This window comes from Leuciscus leuciscus (assembly GCF_965113295.1).
Source record: "Leuciscus leuciscus genome assembly, chromosome: 12".
Taxonomy (NCBI): Eukaryota; Metazoa; Chordata; class Actinopteri; order Cypriniformes; family Leuciscidae; genus Leuciscus; species Leuciscus leuciscus.
Window position 1 is genome coordinate 39,632,375 of NC_138736.1, and position 20,818 is coordinate 39,653,192.

The 20,818-nt window shown below is 38.7% G+C and overlaps 1 protein-coding gene and 1 long non-coding RNA gene across 2 annotated transcripts in view; both read left to right on the forward strand.

Moving 5' to 3' along the window:
- The window catches only part of LOC309511314 (uncharacterized protein), an 85,701-nt gene that overhangs the window by 23,487 nt on the left and 41,396 nt on the right, over positions 1 to 20,818 (forward strand). Inside the window, exons 10-13 of the mRNA XM_082186419.1 lie at positions 5,666 to 5,827; positions 7,979 to 8,152; positions 8,467 to 8,640; positions 10,453 to 10,626. Coding sequence (XP_082042545.1) covers positions 5,666 to 5,827; positions 7,979 to 8,152; positions 8,467 to 8,640; positions 10,453 to 10,626 — 684 coding nt within the window. The remainder of the gene's footprint in view (positions 1 to 5,665; positions 5,828 to 7,978; positions 8,153 to 8,466; positions 8,641 to 10,452; positions 10,627 to 20,818) is intronic.
- Positions 18,090 to 19,227, forward strand: LOC309511449. Its single transcript, XR_014210631.1, has 3 exons — positions 18,090 to 18,546; positions 18,791 to 18,862; positions 19,185 to 19,227. It is a non-coding gene; the product is annotated as an uncharacterized lncRNA (long non-coding RNA).

The window sequence follows — 20,818 nt, forward strand, 5'->3', positions numbered from 1 at the left end:
GGGAGCAGAGCGATCGGGGGAAAAGCATACAGACATGACCTCGGCCACATCTGTACCATGGCATCCAAGCCCAAAGGAGCTGGATTTGAGAGAGAGTACGAGAGCGGGCAATGAGAGTTCTCATGAGAAGCGAACAGGTCAACCTCCGCCCGGACAAACTCTCTCCATATAAGCTCAACCACTTCAGGGTGGAGCCGCCGTTCCCCGGGCCTCAGCCCCTGCCTCGACAGGATGTCTGCTCCCAAATGATCAACCCCAGGAATATAAATAGATCTAACAGAGAGAAATTTATCCTGGGACCAAAGAAGAATTTGATGCGCCACTCTACAAAGAGGGTGAGATCTCAAACCTCCTTGACGGTTGATATAAGTGACCACTGACATATTGTCTGTCCTAACAAGAACATGATGGCCTCTGAGGTCCACAAGGAAGTGCCTCAGGGCAAAAAATACAGCCAACATCTCCAGCAATTAATATGCCATGAGAGATGATGGTCCTTCCAAGTACCTCGGGTGTAACGGCCCTCCATAACCGCACCCCAGCCCGTGAGGGACACATCCGTAATCAAAGTCTTCCTCTGACATGGTGCTCCCAGAACCGGGCCCTGAGACAGGAACCATGGTTTCTTCCACATGACGAGAGAACGAAGGCATCTGCGTGTAACTCTGACCATGCGAAAGGGGTTTCCCAGAGGAGAAAACCCCTTGGTCCTGAGCCACCACTGAAAAGCCCTCATATGGAGCAGACCAAAAGGAACTACTGTGGAAGCTGCAGCCATACGACCCAAAACTCTTTGAAAGTGTTTGACAGTGATGGCCTGGCTTAACCTAATATTCATTGTGTTTAAGATAGTATTTATACAAGCAGGAGACAATTGTGCCCGCATTGTGACTGAGTCCCACTCTACTCCCAGGAACGTAGTCCTCTGAAGAGGAGTTAAGGAACTTTTCTTCATATTGAGTCTCAACCCCAAGCACCTCAGATGACGCAAAACAACATCTCAATGTTAAATTGCTAGTTCTTTCGACTGAGCCAAAATGAGCCAGTCATCTATATAATTTAAGATACGGACCCCCTGAAGTCTCAATGGAGCAAGGGCCGCATCCATACATTTAGTGAAGGTGCGAAGGGATAAGGCTAGGCCGACTGGAAGAGTCTGGAACCGATGCGCTTTTCCCCCAAAAGCGGATCTCGGAAACTTCCTGTGATGGGGTTAGAAGGGAACGAGGAGTTAAGGAGCTTGTGGATCTATCACGACAGACCAGTCCTCGGAGCTGGTCTGACTGACAGTCGGTATCTTGAATCTGAACCCCCTCAGAGGTTGATCCATTACCTTGAGATCCAAAATAAGGCCTAACTCCCGAAAATTCAGTAATTCCGAAATTCCGAAATTCAGTAATACCGTCAAGTGAGACCTCCCAGTTATCATCCAACTCTTTGAGGAGGTCAGCCTGGTATGCCTGTAATAACCCCATCGTGTGTAGGCATGCACCGGCTTGACCCACTACCATATATGCTTTCCCTAACAAATTCGATGTACGAGATTTGGAGGGAAGTGTCTGAGCTATCAGGAGTGACGCAATGTCGGGGAGAAAATATTTCACAAAATATTCCTCAACCCGAGGCATCACCTCATAACCATTCTCATTAGATTCCCTAATGGATAAGTAAATATATACATGAGGGGAAAATAATTGAGATGAACATGGATTTTTCCATGATCTCGATACCTCAGTATGGAGATCAGTGAAAAAGGGAAGGCTCTGACACGAAGATTGTGACTGGGTCTCCAGGAAGCGCTCATTTTCCATTTTATTTTTCTTAGTCACTTCCTGCTTATTAAATGGCCATTCAACCTTTAATTTAGCCACTGCCCTGGTTACAACCTCCAGCAACTCCTCAATAACGGGAATATGGGGTGGCGAATCCCCCTATCCACGTGATTTGGTATTTAACTAACTCCTCGGAGCTAGATAAATCAAATGCCGTGTCTTTAACACGGTCAGAAGAAGCCGCAGCGCGGGCTTCTGAACCGTGCGCGAGACCAGTGGAGCTGGTTAATAAATACTGAGAAAGGGTCACAACCGTCTCAGTATTATATGTCAGCCCCACGTGCGAATCCCATGAGTACAAGCGGCGTGCTGCCTCAACAGACGTGGGACCTGATGCACTGGGAACGCGAGCCTGTTCTAATTGATCGAACAGGCTCAAACGGGAGCAGAGCTTTTGCATGGGTAACTGAAAACAGTTTGCACAGACAGCGCCCTCGAGCACTGCCCGTGCATGCTCCACTCCCAGACAAAAAAACACAGAACGAGTGCGTGTCATCCTCGCTCAAATAGCGTGGGCAAGGGGACGCACACCGCCTGAGTCGTTTCTCTATATTCGCCATATATATTGAGATAGACAGACAACACCAAATAAGACAATACAGTCACACAGAACGCTTGCTGAAGACAGAAAGCTGGTGCGGCTATGTTCCAATGTCCTTTTATAGCTTCCGGATCACCGTCACATGCAACGTCACGAGTGACGAAAGACACAGGTTTATCTACATGTACTTGTAATATAATTAAGAATTCTTGTCTCTGTTCTTTTGTTTCTATTCTATTGAAGTCAAAATCAGAAGGAGAAATCAATCTCACCGGAGTCCAGCTGTGTGTCCATTAAGAGTGACGCATCTATGACAGAGCCAATGAAATTTGAGGGAAAACACACATCACAACTGATCTGAGGTTCAACATTTCATAGATAGATAGATCTTCATGAGTTACATGCATGTAAACTTTGGAAAAAATAGACATGACAGTTTCTGCTTCAGAGTCACATTTTTAAACTGTCACCGTTTGGCATATAATGCAACAAACATAGGCGTAATTTGCGAGTTGGACATGTGGGACATGTGCCCACCACTCTTTGCCAGGGTTGATATTGTCCCCAACACTTTTTGAAACATCTCGCAGCACGGATGTACCTGATACAAACGAAACATCTCCAGTTGACTTGCAAGAGTATTAATTTCATTAGTTTGTGTTAATTTCATTCTGGTGGTGAGTGTGTGTTGCCGCTGTTATCAGTGTCAGAACGATCTCTTGTGTCTTCACACAGACAGCAGACGAACACTTCAATTACATGATTAAAACATTAAATACAGACAGGGCCATTTCTGACCATTTTACTAATTCCCCTTTACTACTTAAACACTCAACCCTCAACTTCCACGGCAGTGGCTCAGTGGTTCATGTAGGTTGTCTACAAATCGACGAATTGAAAATGCTCCCGACGAGCTGAATGGTGCCTTGCATGGCTGACACCGCCGTCAGTGTGTGAATGTGAGGCTATGTAAAGCGCTTTGGTGGCCATAGGTCTGTGAAAGTGCTATATAAATGCAGTCCATTTACTAAAATTATTTTATTATTAAAGTTATGTTAAAGTGTTAACAGGAGCGTTGAGGCGCTCATTGGCGCCCCTCTACCTGGCTCTATATGAACACTATATGAATTTTTGCCTCTGTTTTCTAGACTCTGTTGTATTGTCTCTGTTCTCTCCGTGTTTGTCAATAATTAGTGAACAGTCTATAGACACTCGAGGAACATTTAGGGGAAGACACATGTCATCTAATCTGAGGTACAACATTTCTGTCTAGACATAAAGATATTTCACTATCACTTTTACTAATTTGTTGTAATCTAATAATTTATTCTTTCAGTCGTGATTCTCAACTGGTCCAAAGCACATGTAAATCAAACCTGCTGAAGAGGTTTCAGTGTCTGTATGAAGGAACAGCAAAGTAGGGAAACCCAAAACTCCTGAATGAGATCTACACAGAGCTCTACATCACAGAGAGTGAAAGTGGAGAGATCAATAATGAGCATGAGGTGAGACAGATCGAGACACAATCCAGGAGAGCAGAAACAGAGGACACACCGATCAAATGCAATGACATCTTTAGACCTTTACCTGGACAAGACAAACCCATCAGAACTGTGCTGACAAAGGGAGTCGCTGGCATTGGAAAAACAGTCTCTGTGCAGAAGTTCATTGTGGACTGGGCTGAAGGGAAAGAGAATCAGGACGTCCAGCTCATATTTCCACTTCTTTTCAGAGAGATCAACTTGATGAAGGACAAAACACTCAGTCTTTCAGATCTTCTACATGTCTTTTTCCCTGAAACAAAAGAAATGGAAATATCCAGTGATGAATATAAAGTGTTGTTCATCTTTGATGGTCTGGATGAGTGTTGTCTGTCTCTGAACTTTAAGAGCGAAGAGAAACTGTGTAATATATCTGAATCAGCCTCAGTGGACGAGCTACTGATGAACCTCATTGAGGGGAATCTGCTTCCATCTGCTCTCATCTGGATCACCTCCAGACCAGCAGCAGCGGATCTCGTCCCCTCTGAGTGTGTCCATCGAGTGACTGAGGTACGAGGCTTCAATGAGCCACAGAAGGAGGAATACTTCAGGAAGAGAATCAGTGATCAGAGTCTGGCCAATACAATCATCACACACCTGAAGTCCTCGAGGAGCCTCCACATCATGTGCCACATCCCAGTGTTCTGCTGGATCTCAGCCACTGTTCTAGAGGAGATGTTGAGTGAAGCAGAGAGAGGAGAGATTCCCAAGACTCTCACTCAAATGTACACACACTTCCTGATCATTCAGAGCAACATCAAACATGAGAAGGACTATGAGAAGAGAGTGAAAGATGAAGACATGATTCTCAAATTGGGGAAACTGGCTTTCCAGCAGCTTGTGAAAGGCAACCTGATCTTCTATGAGGAAGACCTGAGAGGGTGTGGCATTGATGTGACAGAAGCATCAGTTTACTCAGGATTGTGCACTCAGATCTTCAGAGAGGAGTTGGGCTTGTATCAGGGTAAAGTCTTCTGCTTTGATCATCTGAGCATCCAGGAACATCTAGCAGCTCTATATGCACACATTTACCTTACAAATAAGAACAGAAATGTGTTTGACAAAACCAAACAAAGTTTATTTTCTAAAATCTTAAACCAGAAGAAATATCATTCATTATCTGAGCTGCATCAGAGAGCTGTGGATGAGGCTTTACAGAGTAAGAATGGACATCTGGACCTTTTCCTGCGTTTCCTTCTGGGTCTCTCATTGAAGTCCAATCAGACTCTCTTACGAGAACTACTGACACAGACTGGAAGCTGCTTCTACAACAAAGAGAAAGCAGTTCAGTACATCAAACAGAAGATCAGGGAGAATCTCTCTCCAGAGAGATCCATCAATCTGTTCCACTGTCTGAATGAACTGGGTGATGATTCACTGATGCAGGAGATCCAACGTTATCTGAAATCTGGAGAAATAGGAGGAACCCAACTCTCCTCTTCACAGTGGTCAGCTCTGGTTTATGTGTTGCTGACATCAGAGCAGAATATGGATGTATTTAATCTAAATCTGTTTATTGGAGCACGGAATACAGCAGATGAAGTTCTTCTGAAGTTGCTGCCGGTGGTTAAAGAATCCAGATCAGTTCAGTAAGTTACTCTGACAACAGTCATTACACTGATAAAACATGATCATATTTATGAGTTTAGCATGTGCTTTTGTACCTAATGAATACTGTAAAATGAGAAATTCATAATATCCTTTATATCAGTGTTTCCTGAACTGAGAGACTGAAGAGTTGTTCTCTACAGGTTGAGGGATTGTGGTGTTACAGATGAAGGTTGTGCTGCTCTGACTTCAGCTCTGAGATCAAACCCCTCACACCTGAGAGAACTGAGTCTGACATTGAATAAAGTAGGAGATTCTGGAGTCAAGCAGCTTTCAGATCTACTGCAGGATCTGGAGATACTGAGGTAAGATTGTATAAAATGTCTCATATGGTTAATAATCGATTGTGTTACAGATCTGCCAGGTTCTCACACCAGCCAATCACAGCGCACTCCCTCACCTGAGTGCTAATCACACACACCTGCACCTCATAATCACCCTCATGACTGCCACTATTTAGACACACACAATTCACCACAGTTCATTGTCCGGTCTCGTTTGTATGAAGAGGACTACTTAGCCTGCCTCAGTGACTACTACCTGTTATCTCCAGCGACCCTTCTCCAGTATCGTCTCCATTCTCCTCTGTGTCTCCAAGTCTAGTGTTGTTCAGAGTTCCAGCCTTCCCTGCATCATCTACCAGTCATCACACCCGTCAGAAGAAACACACTATTCACTGCCAGCATCCCGCTCTCTAAAGTATCATTGCACTTTCCACTTACCTGCTTTTAGTTCATCCCCTCAGTTGTTGTCTCAATAAACCCCCTATTAACTTCAATCTCCTTCTCTTGAGTCTGCTTCCATAATAGATTGCCATACAAAAAAATCTACTGTGATATTACTAATGAGAATGTTGCTTTTATTTTCATTAGATTCTTTCCAATGTGTCTGACATCATTTTACAATATTAATGATTAAACATGATTGGATGATGTAAAGATGTGACAACCGTGTTCATATACAGATATGTTGATGATTTTGGGTACTTGCATAAAAAAATAATATTCGGTTACACTTTATTTTAAGGTGTCATTGTTACAGTGAACTTATATATTTAAGTACTGAGTAATATTAAGCAACCACATGTACTTAGTATAGGATAAGGGTAGGATTAGGATTTGGTTGAGGATTAGTTACGTGTAATTATGCATAATTTACCTGTTATTACTATGGAAAGTTCATGTAACATATGTAACAAGGACACTGTTAAATAAAGTGTTATAGAATATTCTTGCAATTTTTATCAAATGGTGCCGTGGAGTAAGTCTCTGATTATGAAGTTCCTGCTGATCTGAGCTGTAGATCCTGAACTGAGAGACTGAAGAGTGTCATTAGCCGCGTTTCCACTGTCGGGCCAGGGCCGGGCCGTGCTAGTGCGTGCCAGGGCCAGTCGCGTTTCCACTGTCACTTCCGGGGCTTGATCGGGGCTTACTCAGGGCCAACGGCCAGGATTTCTGGCCCGTCGAATACCTTGGGCCAGAGCGGGCCAGCTCGGGCTAGAGGAGTGGTTACGAACAGAGGCGGAGTTCACCTGAGTCGGGAGACGGCAGCGCCGGATGATTCTGCCATTAAAGACTTTTAAAATAATTTAACTCGCGTTCATGTTTGAATGCCTTGTGTTTGTGATGCAAAAGACTATGCGCGCTAACCGTTACCATAGTAAACATAGTAAACGCTTGAAGATACGCATAGTAAAAAAACATACGCTTGAAGAAATCCGACCAATCATAAAGGACTTCGCTGAACTTAGTCCTAATTTGTAAGTTGCTTTGGATAAGGGCGTCTGCTAAATGACTAAATGTAAATGTAAATGTAAATAAAGGCTATCACAGTCATGTTTTTATTTTATCTGTCAGTAGCCCACGTCTCGTCTCTTTATACCGGACTATCATAAAATAAAGCAACTTTTTTTTCGGGAGCTTCCTCTGTGCAGAAACGAGGACGTTATAAAATACATCGTTGCTGAACTTGCTAAGCTAAGCATTCAGTGAACAACGCTTCAAGTTCGGGAAAAAATTAAAAAGTTGTGGGCGCAGTACAAGGCGATTAAAACGCACAATGGACAAAGCGGTGCCCAGAGAAGGAACTTTCCATGGTTCGACTTGATGGACGGTGTGCTGGGTCACCGTCCCTCTGTTAGTGGAGAGACAAGTCGGGACACTATGGCAGCCGCGGACGGTGAGTTAATACATGCTATCTTCTTAAAATCTAAGTTTTCTAACTTCCTGCCTGAATGAACATCATAATTCCCGCTGAAATGGGTGAGGTTGTATGACGTTTGATCCAGGAAGGCGTGTTAAGGGCGGGGTTTAGGGCAGCGCTGCAGGGCTAATGGCCCGGCAGTGGAAACGCAAGCCCGGTGCTTGAGGCCCGAGGCCACTGGCCCGGCTGGGCTCGCTGTTAGCCCTAGCCCGGCCCTGGCCCGACAGTGGAAACGCGGCTATTGTTCTCTACAGGTTGAGTGATTGTGGTGTTACAGATGAAGGTTGTGCTGCTCTAACTTCAGCTCTGAGATCAAACCCCTCACACCTGAGAGAACTGGATCTGACTGGAAATAAAGTAGGAGATTCTGGAGTCAAGCTGCTCTCTGATCTACTGCAGGATCCTCACTGTAAACTGGAAATACTGAGGTAAGATTTTATAAAAGTCTCACTGTCATCTGTTTTTCTCCTGTGGTGAATAATCAATGATATACAAAAATAATATATACAAAAAAGTTTACCATCAAGTAACTGAAAAGGATGTTTAATCTTCATTAGATTCTTTCCAAAGCTTCTGAAGTCATTTTACTTTTGATAGTTTTACAAGTCAAAAACATGATTGGATGTCGTGAAGAGGTGACAACTGCTTTCATATATAAATCTGTTGAGGAGAAATTCCTATATATCATTTATATCAGTGTTTCTTGAACTGAGAGACTGAAGAGTGTCATTGTTCTCTACAGGTTGAGGAATTGTGGTGTTACAGATGAAAGTTGTGCTGCTCTGACTTCAGCTCTGAGATCAAACCCCTCACACCTGAGAAAACTGTATCTGTCAAGGAATAAAGTAGGAGATTCTGGAGTCAAGCTGCTCTCTTATCTACTGCAGGATCCTCACTGTAAACTGGAGATTCTGAGGTAAGATTGTATAAAATGTCTCATATGGTAAATAATGATTGTGTTACAGATCTGCCAGGCTCTCACACCAGCCAATCACAGTGCACTCCCTAATTCTAAATCCCCTAGTTCTAATCACACACATCTGCACCTCATAATCACCCTCATTCCTGCCACTATTTAGACACACACTTCACCACAGTTCATTGTACGGTCTCATTTTTATGACGAGGACTACTTAAGCTGGGCATACACTGTGCGATTTTCGTCCGATTTTGAGACGAATTCTGACTCGTGCGACTCTTTTTCGGGTCGGGCCGATTTTCAGCTTTGTCGTGCATCGTTTGTCGTGCAGTGTTCGTGCAGTGTACAGGGGGAAACGAGAGGCGATTAACCTCTCCTGACCGGCAATTGGATGGTCGGATGAATTTCTGGCATGTTAGAAATTTTGGTCGCTCCTCATGACTATATGGCACAGTTGAAGCAGAGCTACGAACCGTTTGCCCTAAACTCAGTGTTTTTTTCCTTACTGCGCCTGCGCGACAACAGAAGTTTAACCATTTCGTCTCCAGCAAAAAAAAAGAAAAAAAAAAGAGGGAGATCTTTAAGTTCTGTTGTTCAAACAAGCTACAAATTACGGTTGCTTACCCCCAGTTCATATTGCAAAATTTGTTAACCATTACCCACGTTTTCCACCTGCGATGTACACTTTTGCCTCTTTTATTAATTTGTTAAACAATGTTTTTGAAATAAAGTTGTTTTTAATTTTCATTGATGAATTATTGCAGTGTTCAGACATATTATAGACTATTAATAATTAATTATATGCCTATAATTCATTGTAATCGACCTAAATGTTTTAGACAATTTTCAATAAGGAAGAGTAAGCTTCTATGTAATATTTTATTATCCTCACTGAAATTATTGCGTGGCAATTTAATTATAATAGCCTATCAATTTTATAATAAAAGTAGCCTAGGCCTTCCCTAATAATAATACTAATAATAATAATAATAATACAATAATACTAATAATAATTTAGTACATAACTTGGAAATGCTAAATCATCTTGATATTGTTAGCTGATGCTTGTTTTGACAATATCTCTGGATACATGATATCGTCTATAGGCGCAACCCAACACAAGGGTTTATCGTGCTGATTCGTGCATATTTCACACGTATAGTGTGAGCAGTGAAGTCGCAGCTCCACGTTCAGACAGTATAGTGTGAGCACATAAATCCTGAGCTTTGGCTTTACATTGCATGCGATCTACTCGTTCAGTGTGAGTAGGTACGTTGCTGAAATCACACAGACATCGCACAGTGTATGCCCGCCTTTACCCTACCTTAGCTCAGTTGTTGTCTCAATAAACTCCCTAATAACTTCAGTCTCCTTCTCTTGAGTCTGCTTACGTAACAGATTGCCACACAAAAAATCTACTGTGAAATTAGTAATGGGAATGTTGCTTTTATTTTCATTAGATTCTTTCCAATGTGTCTGACATCATTTTACAATATTAATGATTAAACATGATTGGATGATGTAAAGATGTGACAACCGTGTTCATATACAGATATGTTGATGATTTTGGGTACTTGCATAAAAAATAAATAAAAAAAGTGGACACTGTTAAATAAAGTGTTATCGAATATTCTTGCAATTTATATCAAATGGAAACTAACCCGCTCAAGCAGTTTGTAGAAGCGGGTCTGAGCCTTAGACTGGACCTGTTAATGGTGCTGTGGATTAAGTCTCTGATTGTGAAGTTCCTGCTTATCTGAGCTGTAGATCCTGAACTGAGAGACTGAAGAGGGTCATTGTTCTCAACAGGTTGATTGGTTGTGGTGTTACAGATAAAGGTTGTGCTGCTCTGACTTCAGCGCTGAGATCAAACCCCTCACACCTGAGAAAACTGAGTCTGTCAAGGAATAAAATAGGAGATTCTGGAGTCAAGCAGCTTTCTGATATACTGCAGGATCCTCGCTGTAAACTGGAGAATCTGTGGTAAGATTTTATAAAACTCTCAACGTCGTCTGTATTTCTCCTGTGGTGAATAATCAATGATATACAAAAATAATATATACAAAAAGTTTACCATCAAGTAACTGAAAAGGATGTTTAATCTTCAGTGGATTCTTTCCAAAGCTTCTGAGGTCATTTTACTTTTGATAGTTTTACAAGTCAAAAACATGATTGGATGTCCTGAAGAGGTGACAAGTTCTTTCATTTATAAATCTGTTGAGGAGAAATTCATATATATCATATCATTTGTATCAGTGTTTCCTAAACTGAGAGACTGAAGAGTGTCATTGTTCTCTACAGGTTGTGGTATTGCGGTGTTACAGATGAAGGTTGTGCTGCTCTGACTTCAGCTCTGAGATCAAACCCCTCACACCTGAGAAAACTGGATCTGTCATGGAATAATCTAATAGACTCAGATGTAAAGCCGCTCTCTGATCTGATGGTGGATCCACATTATAAACTGAAGAAGCTTTGGTGAGTAGTGATAATTAAAACTGTTCATATTTTAATTGAAAGTTAATTTAGTTTCTTCTTAATTTTCTTTCCTTGTGATGGTGAATTACTCACTATAAACATGTTTAATAAGAGTTTGATTAGTTAATTTATTTTTATAATAGTTTATAGCAACAATTAAATATCTTCAAGTTTCTTTTTATTTCAAACAATTCAATATTTTGCTTTCATCACTGTTTTTTAATCCCTAAATTATGTATTTTGAGAGAATGTCAATTGCAATAAAATATAATGGTAAATATTTATCACTATAGTTTCTTTATCATAAATAAACCTGACCCAGTGTCACAGAAAGAGGACAGTCATACAGGATTATAGATAAGGGTCAAGGGTCATCATTCATGGTGACTTAGAAGCAAAATCAAAATTTGAATGTTTAAAAACAGCTTTAACAATCGTACAGTATTATATTATAATCTCTCACTTTATCATCTAAGTAGTTTCTTTTAGTTGTTCTAAAGTTGATAATGCAATAATGTTGCACACATTTGACTGTCTGTGTTTCACTTACAGGTTCTAGATGTTAGTCTGACCTTCTCTGGATCAGCTGATGGAGAATAAAGAGCCTCTACAGACACAATCACATTCAACAGAATCAACAGACACAAACCCACAGTGATCATCACACACACACGTGGTTGTGTAACTTTACAGAGTGATCCAATCCTTCATCCAAAGTCAAACAAGGAAATCTTCAACCAAATTAACTTCAACCCAATGAACTACTTCATTATCATTAGCAGAGTTATTGCTCAGTGAACAAAACAACATGCTTCAGATTATTGATAAACGCAGTTATTCACAACCTAACCATAAGCTCCTCTGCACAATGGTAACGAATGGAAACTTTAACATAATAGAAACTCTTTCAAATGTCAAACATAACTGAACATTAAACATTAACAGATGTTTCCCTGTACTCAAAAACACATGAAATAACACTTAATTTCAAGATTTACTCTCCATTTCCAGCCATGTGCAAAGCATGCTGGGAACAAACAATGGTGTCTCTAAATAAAACCACATAATTGAGCTAATTCTCCAAAAATAAATAGGTAGCCCTTTTTCCTTAAATTTATCAGGCTAATCAGTTCCTCAATTCAAGCCTCAAAATTGTGTATGTTTCCTTAACTAGTTTCCATGAGATTAAATAATGATCTGAGATTTCATCGCTCTGCTGCAGATTTTCAACGGCATCAACATTGATTCCATGTGACAATATTAGATCTAAAGTATGATTACGACAACGAGTGAGTCCTGATACGTGTTGTCTAACTCCAATAGAGTTTAGAATGTCTGTAAATGCTAATCCCAATTCGTCTTTTTCATTATCTACATGGATATTAAAATCACCAACAATTAGGACTTTATCTGCAGCCAGTACTAACTCTGATAGAAAATCAACAAATTCTTTGATAAAATCTGTATGGTGCCCTGGTGTCCTGTATACAGTAGCCAGCACAAATGTTAAACAGGATTTATCACTTACACTAGATAACGTCACAGAAAATACCATCACTTCAAAAGAATTATATTTGAAACTAGACTTCTGAGTAATACTGAAGATATTGCTATAAATGGAATATAAATCCTCCAAGTGAGGATGCTGCACACTGGTGGTGGTTGAGGAGAGATCCCCTGATATGATTGTAAAGCGCTTTAGGTGTACAGTAGTACATATGAAAGCGTTATATAAATGCCTCATTCATTCAAATGCCTCATTTATTCACTGATGATGCACTTTGTAGACAAATGCCAGAAATAAAGTCAAACTGGTTAGTAATAAGTGAAGCTGGTAATGCTGTTTGTGGAGTTGTTTAATCCTCTTCTGCTGAGATCTGGAGAGATTTAATGTCTTCTTTTCTCTTCAGTTGATTTCATCTAAGGCTGTGACTGGAAGTCAGTTGTAGTTCTTGTGTTTCATCTCTTTTTACTGTTCTCTTTTTTCCTTCAGTGATTCTGTTTAACAGGCTTGTTGAGGCTATAAGATCACTCTAATATACACAGATTTTATGGCCTAAATAAGGACCAGTTCTGATTAATTTGCTTGTGGCATTGCTATGGCCTACTTGTGGTCCAGATCTGGCAAACAGGAGTGGAGTGTCAAAGTGCTTCATTACATGTGTTACGAGGGTCAGATCATCACTCCACGAGTGTCAGATGTGGGCATACTGGGCCGACTGGGCTTTTGCTATATACCACTTTTTATCCCATTCAGACCCTGCGTCCATTACAATGGACATCACATGTCAACCCCCCTTTTTTTAGCATGTCAGCACTTCACTCCAAACACAGAAGCAAGCAACATTTTCTATGGTTTTATTTACATTTTTTGATATGTTTGCCAGTATTTCATAGTTTGTATGTAAAATAGAAAGATTGAACTTATTAATTAAAGTTAAAAATGGATTGTAGAATTGCAAATTTTAAATCAGGATTTTTTCAAATTTGTCTGTCCATTAGAATGGACAGTGGGTTCAAAAGCCTGTTACTGAAATCACATTCCAGTAATTGAAGTCCAGTAATGCTGATTGAAATTTCTTATATAAAAAATCTATATCACAGTACCGATACATTTTTTAAACTTTTTCATATGCAGAATATAGTTCTTGAAGTGCTTGAACATATAGCTGATGGAAGTATCTCAGATGTTGACTTTATGTGGAGTGATGATGAGGAAGATGGAGATGTAAGAAAAATATCCGTATTTAAAATTTTATAAAGTAAAATGACTAGCTTCCGGCCAAACGAAACATACGGATTTGACATAAATCTAAAGCCTAACTTGAAAATGAATTATTTTTCTTACACAAACGCATCGCTTCGCTTCAGAAGGCCTTTATTTACCCCCAAGAGCCGCATAGAGCACTTTTATCATGGATGGGTGCACTTTTATGGACTTTCAAAACAGAAACAACCATTCACTGCCATTATAAAGCTTGGAAACATTATACACCTAGGATGGCTTGAGGGTGAGTAAATCATGGGCCAATTTAAATTTTTGGGTGAACTATCCCTTTATAGGTATAGTACACCCAAAAATGATATTTGTCATCACTTACTCATCCTCATGTTGTTCCAAATCTGTATGAGTTTCTTTATTCTGCTGAACACAAAAGAAGATATTTTGAAGAATGTCAGTAACTAGACAGTTGACAGTATAGCCATTGATTTCCATATTTTTTCCTACTATAGCCTATATTTCCTAATAACTACATATTATATTATTATGATATAATATTATCATTATTAGTAATTATTTTGAAAATTATAATATTTATCAGTAATGTATCAATATAGATATTACAGTACAATACCGTATAATTAATTACAGCAAAAGCAGATCAAATGACGAAATACAGTACAAATACAGTTAAGTACTATTTTATAGTTTACAGTACTGATCTTGTGTACTGTAAAGTGAATTACAGTACAGTTACTGGAAATCGAAATACATGCATCATGCATGGCAACTGTGCTGCCAGTAATGTACTGTAGAAATACAAGAAAATCGTTAACAGAGAAATTGTTTCAAAGATGCACACAGTAAATTACTCTAACATGAATGCGTTGATTGATTCCTAGGTTTATTTTGTTATGAATAAACAAATGTGCGATCTATAAAGCAAAAACCTTACAATTAAAGTTGAAATGTTGTAATGTTCAAGATCTTGATCTAAAAAAAGAAAGATGCGCAAAAAAAATGACTCTAACATGACCTTATTGATTGATTCTAAGATAATTAGTTTGTTACAAACAATGTGCAATCTGTAAAACAAAAACCTCAAAATTATAGTTGAAATGGTATACTGTTGAAAGGTTTTTGACCTTGAGAAAAAGCTTTAAGTATATACTAAAAAAATTTATGTTTATTATTTAATTTTATGTTGGTAAATTTTTGTGAAGTACACCTGTTTTGACCTGACGTCCATTGAAATGGACAAAAAAAATTACAATTAAAGCCAAACATTTTTTTATTTTTTTTTATTTGGTCTCATTTATAGAAGCCTCATGAGCTGGGAAAATGTACTTTTATATTTTTCAGAAACCTAAAACATAATTCAGGTCTGAAGGGGTTATTAGAACAGTAACAACAGAATCGCTTTTCAAAGCAAAACCTATGTCTCTCTGGGAAGGTTTATGACTCCTGAGTCTAAATGGAGCTGATGTAAGCATCTAAATACGTGCTTTTTCTTGTATGGCGGATGTACAGCATGCTGTTGAATGTTTATCTGTTTTGGTCTTTTATCAGAACCTTTTATTTAATGTTGTTCAGCACAATGGTGGACAAGGATATATCCTTCCATATCCAGATCTAGTTATCTATGATCAGATCTTTTTTTGCATAAAAGTGCTTTAATAACAGAATAACAGAATAACATAAAGAAAGAAATAAACAGAAGAGCATCTTCTGAATAATTTGTGAAAACTGCAAAATAATCATTCCTATTGTTCTGCAAATCTTTTTGAAAGTTGTTTTCTCTGACTATCGAACACATGCTGTATTCATATGAGCTGAGAGAAATCTTCAGACCTAAACATCATGTTGCACAGTCCAATTAACCCTCTGGAGTCTGAGCGGTTTTTTTGGCCCTGGGGGTGTTCTGACATGCTCTGACATTTGTGCTTTTTTCAGTTGCTTATAAACATATTAATGGCAAAGGTGTAAATTCACTCTATATAGCACAAACAGGACTACAATAATATGTGAGCCACATGTATGTACATGTTTTCATTTTTGAGAGAATAATGTTTATGCGTGGTTATCGAAAAAACTAAAAATTAAAGTTTTTGAAATAAGGCCACAAAACACATACTAAATATGTGGCAATAAGACTTTTGACTAATGGATATCGTCGCCTATAGTTTTTTCTTCCAAATTATGTGAAAATAGTCTTGCTTTATCGTTCACATAAAACCATACATTGATTTAAATTGATGTAAAACAGGTTTTGCTTGGAAAGCCAATATGCGAGGGGGGCGTGAACGAGGAGTGGTTTACACCTTAGAATACACCCACTCTGCATAATTAGCCATTCACTCAGGTGTGACACTGACTGAGCCACAATGCATGAAGGACAAAAGATATATTTAGAAGAAGACTTATATTGACCATTTAAGATTTTGCTTACATCTATCTTGTAAATATGTTTTGCTATTTTATTAAAACGGTTACAATTACAACAATAATTACAATTTCAACAATATTTCAAGTGTACTCTTTCTTTGTAAAAAAAATGATTATAGGCCTACATTTTATCTTTGTATTCATTAGTTTGAATATAACCAACATTGGAACAGCTAACATCTTAGTTGATGACTTTATTTTTGACAAAAATAGTATTTTATATAGGCCTATAGAAATTGCTAAACAAAAGCTTATTTGATGTGGCAGTATATTCTACAGTAAAAACTGTACCCAAATCTAGTCAACAAAATGTTGTCTTTCATATTTCGTCTGACTGTAACGTTGTTTTCATGAAATATTAGGGCATATTGTTAATTTGCAGTTTAATACCTTGCTTATAATACAAATAGCCTACATTTTATTTCAACATTCAGTCGATGTTTACTTATCTCAGTATAGCAATGCAGTTTGCTAAAACATCATCATTCATTCACACACGCGATTTAAATTTAAACTGTCTTTGCCAGCTGTGGTAAACAGCGCGCATCTCTGCCGTTTATCCATTCATAAACAGAAACCCACGTGAAGAAATTCACGTGAGAAGGAAAAAACTTACTAGTATTCCTCAGCTCGCTCCTCGATATACCCGCACTTCTGAGGGACATTTTCCATTAGTATTATTCCTCACAGCGCTGCAAGACGGTGTAAACAGGTAATGATCTAAATAAACTTGTGTGTTTTCTCGAGCTGATGGGGGCGTTCACAGGATTGCCTCAGCCATTTGCGTTTGAATAGCGCGCGCTCTCCGTGGGCGGAGTCACATTACATCTGAATTAGCTGTAATTAGGTCGACTGGAATCGCTCTCTTTTAATACAGATTTCACAAGATGAGAATATTTGTTTTTTATATAAATTACTTCATTTAAAAGAAGAGAATTCAAGCTTCATGCCTGTTTGTCTGTATGTCTGTTTGACTGAGTATTCGCTTAGTTATTGTTAATTTTCGGACGCGTTTCAGAATGGACTACACTGGCAGAGAGAAGGCAGAACTCGCTTCGTGTTTATTTTTCTTTATTTGGCAAAAAGCACAATACTTTGTTTTTATTGTGAGTATACACAAAAATAATACACATTTAACAGAATCGATTGATGTATGAAACTCCTATGGAAAATCAAAGTCAACAGAGTATTTATGAGTTTCTTTTACACTAATAAAAAAAAAGCGAGCTGGTATCGCCGGCGATACCGTAGACCTCAGGGGGTTAACACACACTCACACTCAAGACTCGTTTATTTCTTATATTGCACATTTAACAACTCAATGATGATGATTATCCAGGTTAGTCAAGTCATCTTCATTTATATAGCGCTTTTAACAATGTATAATTGTGCTTTTAGTGCAAAGGGTTCATGAACTATATCTGTTTTAGTTTGCGAATGCCATTTCTGGGGATTTTTCAAAAGTGGGGTTGCTGGCTAACAGGTTAATGATGTTTCAGTGGAATTTTCTACCAGGAACATAGATGGGGTTTGTGTGTCCATGTCATTATAGCAATGTGCTCTTAATGTACTGAGAGCAAATAAATAGCTTTAATTTTTCTCGGCTGATCTACATTATTAAATACAGGAAAAAATAAATGAGAAAAATATGATTATTTAGATGTGTTTTGTTGTAGAACAGCGCCATCAGAACACCTCACAGTTTCACATGAGAAAAGAGCAGATATTACACACTTTACACACATATTCTCACATTACTTACAATCCCATGTGATAAATATTAAATATGATAGATAAACTATTTTCTTAAATTTAAATTAGAAGAACTATCTTGCTTATTGTACTCACTCATATTATCTAACTGAAATAGAGTCTAACTATCTATTGTCCAATGATAGCTAAACATTAACTATAACGCCCTTCATACAATACCTGTCTAGATTCCAGAGAGGTCAACTAATGCTTTAAAATGTCAAAAAATAAATTAAATAAATTAAATTCAGTCATTTCATCAACTTACTAGCAAGTGTGATTGAGAAACACTGAAATGAATGGGGTTCAATGCTGGAACGCGTTACATTCGCATTCCTCAATTCCTATGGAAGTCTATTGGAGTGTAACTCTGTTCTTCAATGTGAACTTTGAACTGGAACTTTGGCAGAGACTGATGACGTTTCACAAGTACAGTAAAAAAAAGTGTTGAGAAACGGCTGAGGTGTTTAGTAACCTTTCCGGTGTGGCGCATGAAAATGATCAATAACGTAAGTAACCATGAAATATTAAAGGACATTACACATGCAGTACTTAATATTCATTCATTCATTACCATGATTGCAAATCAAATTAAGCCAGGAGTAAAATGTTGATAATGTGTAATAATTACTGATTATAAATTATAAATCTGATTTTGTTTAGTCTCCATAAACACACTGAAGAAAATGTCAAATGAAATGTATTGTGTTTGAGTGTGTGTGAATGAGTGTTTCTGATCTCTTACTCGAGCAGCTCCATGAAGACTGAATGAATCATGGACGACACACACACATTCAGACATGGAGATTCTTCTCCAGGATTCAGGTACTTCAATCTTCATATGATCTTAATGTTACAGAAGACTCATTTTCTGCACATAACAGGGTGTTGTGTGTGTTTGCCAGGGTTGGTATAGTGATCTGTTGTCTCTATCATATTCTGGTGCCGGGATATACAGTAGTTGGAGCCACTCAGGGTCTTTAAACACTGTCCAAAGACACACAGATACAGTAGACAGCTAGATGATATATGACATTATCCTCGGACAGTCTCATCACTCTTCAGCATACTCATGTGGGATTTATTTTCATGTTAAATCAGCCAAGTTGATTCTTGTCTCTATTCTGTTATCTCTGTTCTATTAAAGTCAGTTTAAGGGTGATAGATCAATCTCACCGGAGTCTAGCTGCATAATTCAGACATACATACAAAGTACAATAATATATATAAGCAAAGGTGTAACCTGTAAACAAGAGAATTTTGCCAGTATCACATAGCAAGAGATGAACAGGGTGAGGAGATTTATAATACTAATACACTAAACATGACTACAAGTTTGTTGATGTATCAACCAAGATTTTATGGCTTTTTTAAAATAATTATAATTTGCAGTAAATGTTCAATAATCAGGCAACGAATTAAAAGATTTTACACCTTTCACTGAGAGAGCAGTCTGAACAAATGATGTTTACAATGTATAACTCTACAGTCTCCACTAGAAGCCGCTCTAGTGGATCTACTGCTTCCCTGTAATCTTACAAAACATTTACATAAAGGTATAGGAGCAAGTCCATTTAAAATGGAAATAAATAACATAAATAGTGTTTATTTATTCTGTCTGAATTCAATAATTTGGACATTGTTGCTAATTTGAAGGGCGGATTTATTGAAGGGCGGGACAGAGGTAAAATCCAAGGGACAGGCAGGGGTCAAAACCAGAGGCAGATCCACAGCCCCGGGGGTAGAGCCAAGGCAATAGTCCAAAACAAGATCAGAAGATCGAAACCGGGTGAGCAAGCCGAAACAGGATTGAGTACAGGGACTAGGCAAATCAGAGGGAAAAAACAAGATTACATAAACCGACAAGGCATGTAAGCTAAGCATGACTCAAACAAGACTGGTTAAACCAAGACACACTGACAGTGAAGCAAAGAAAGAGAGAAGCAGAAGTAGTGGAGAAAATCAATGCAAAATGGGAGACAGGTGTGTGTGTGTGTGTGTGTGTGTGTGTGTGTGTGTGTGTGTGTGTGTTTGTGTGTGTGTGTGTGTAAGGAGAGCGAGCACTGATTAGAATGTGGTGCAGCTGTGATGGCAGAATGACAGAAACTGACATCCAAGACACAAAACAAACAACAGAAAGGCTGATGATCAAACCGGAGAGTCCTGACAAATGATCCAAGTGAAGCAGGTCCACTGTATAGTTTACTGCATTAGTTGAGAGGTTTTTCCCTACAAAATTTACATGTATCTTAAATATTTCCAGATTTATTTGAATTGAGAACAGAATCAAATAATGAAATTTATATCAATATCCAATTCCTAGAGGCTTGTGCAAACTGCCAAAGAACAGTTTTACTGATATATAGACCAACAGCACTGTTGCTTGTGTGATATTGTCTAATTATTTAATTAGAGAGTGTTGTTATTTTAATCTGTCAATCTTTCACTGGTCCAAAGCAGATTCAAATCAGATCTGCTGAAGAAGTTTCAGTGTCTGTGTGAAGGAACAGCAAAGCAGGGAAACCCAACACTCCTGAATGAGATCTACACAGAGCTCTACATCACAGAGAGTGAAAGTGGACAGATCAATAAAGAGCATGAGGTGAGACAGATTGAGACACAATCCAGGAGAGCAGCAACAGAGGACACACCGATCAAATGCAATGATATCTTTAGACCTTTACCTGGACAAGACAAACCCATCAGAACTGTGCTGACAAAGGGAGTCGCTGGCATTGGGAAAACAGTCTCTGTGCAGAAGTTCATTGTGGACTGGGCTGA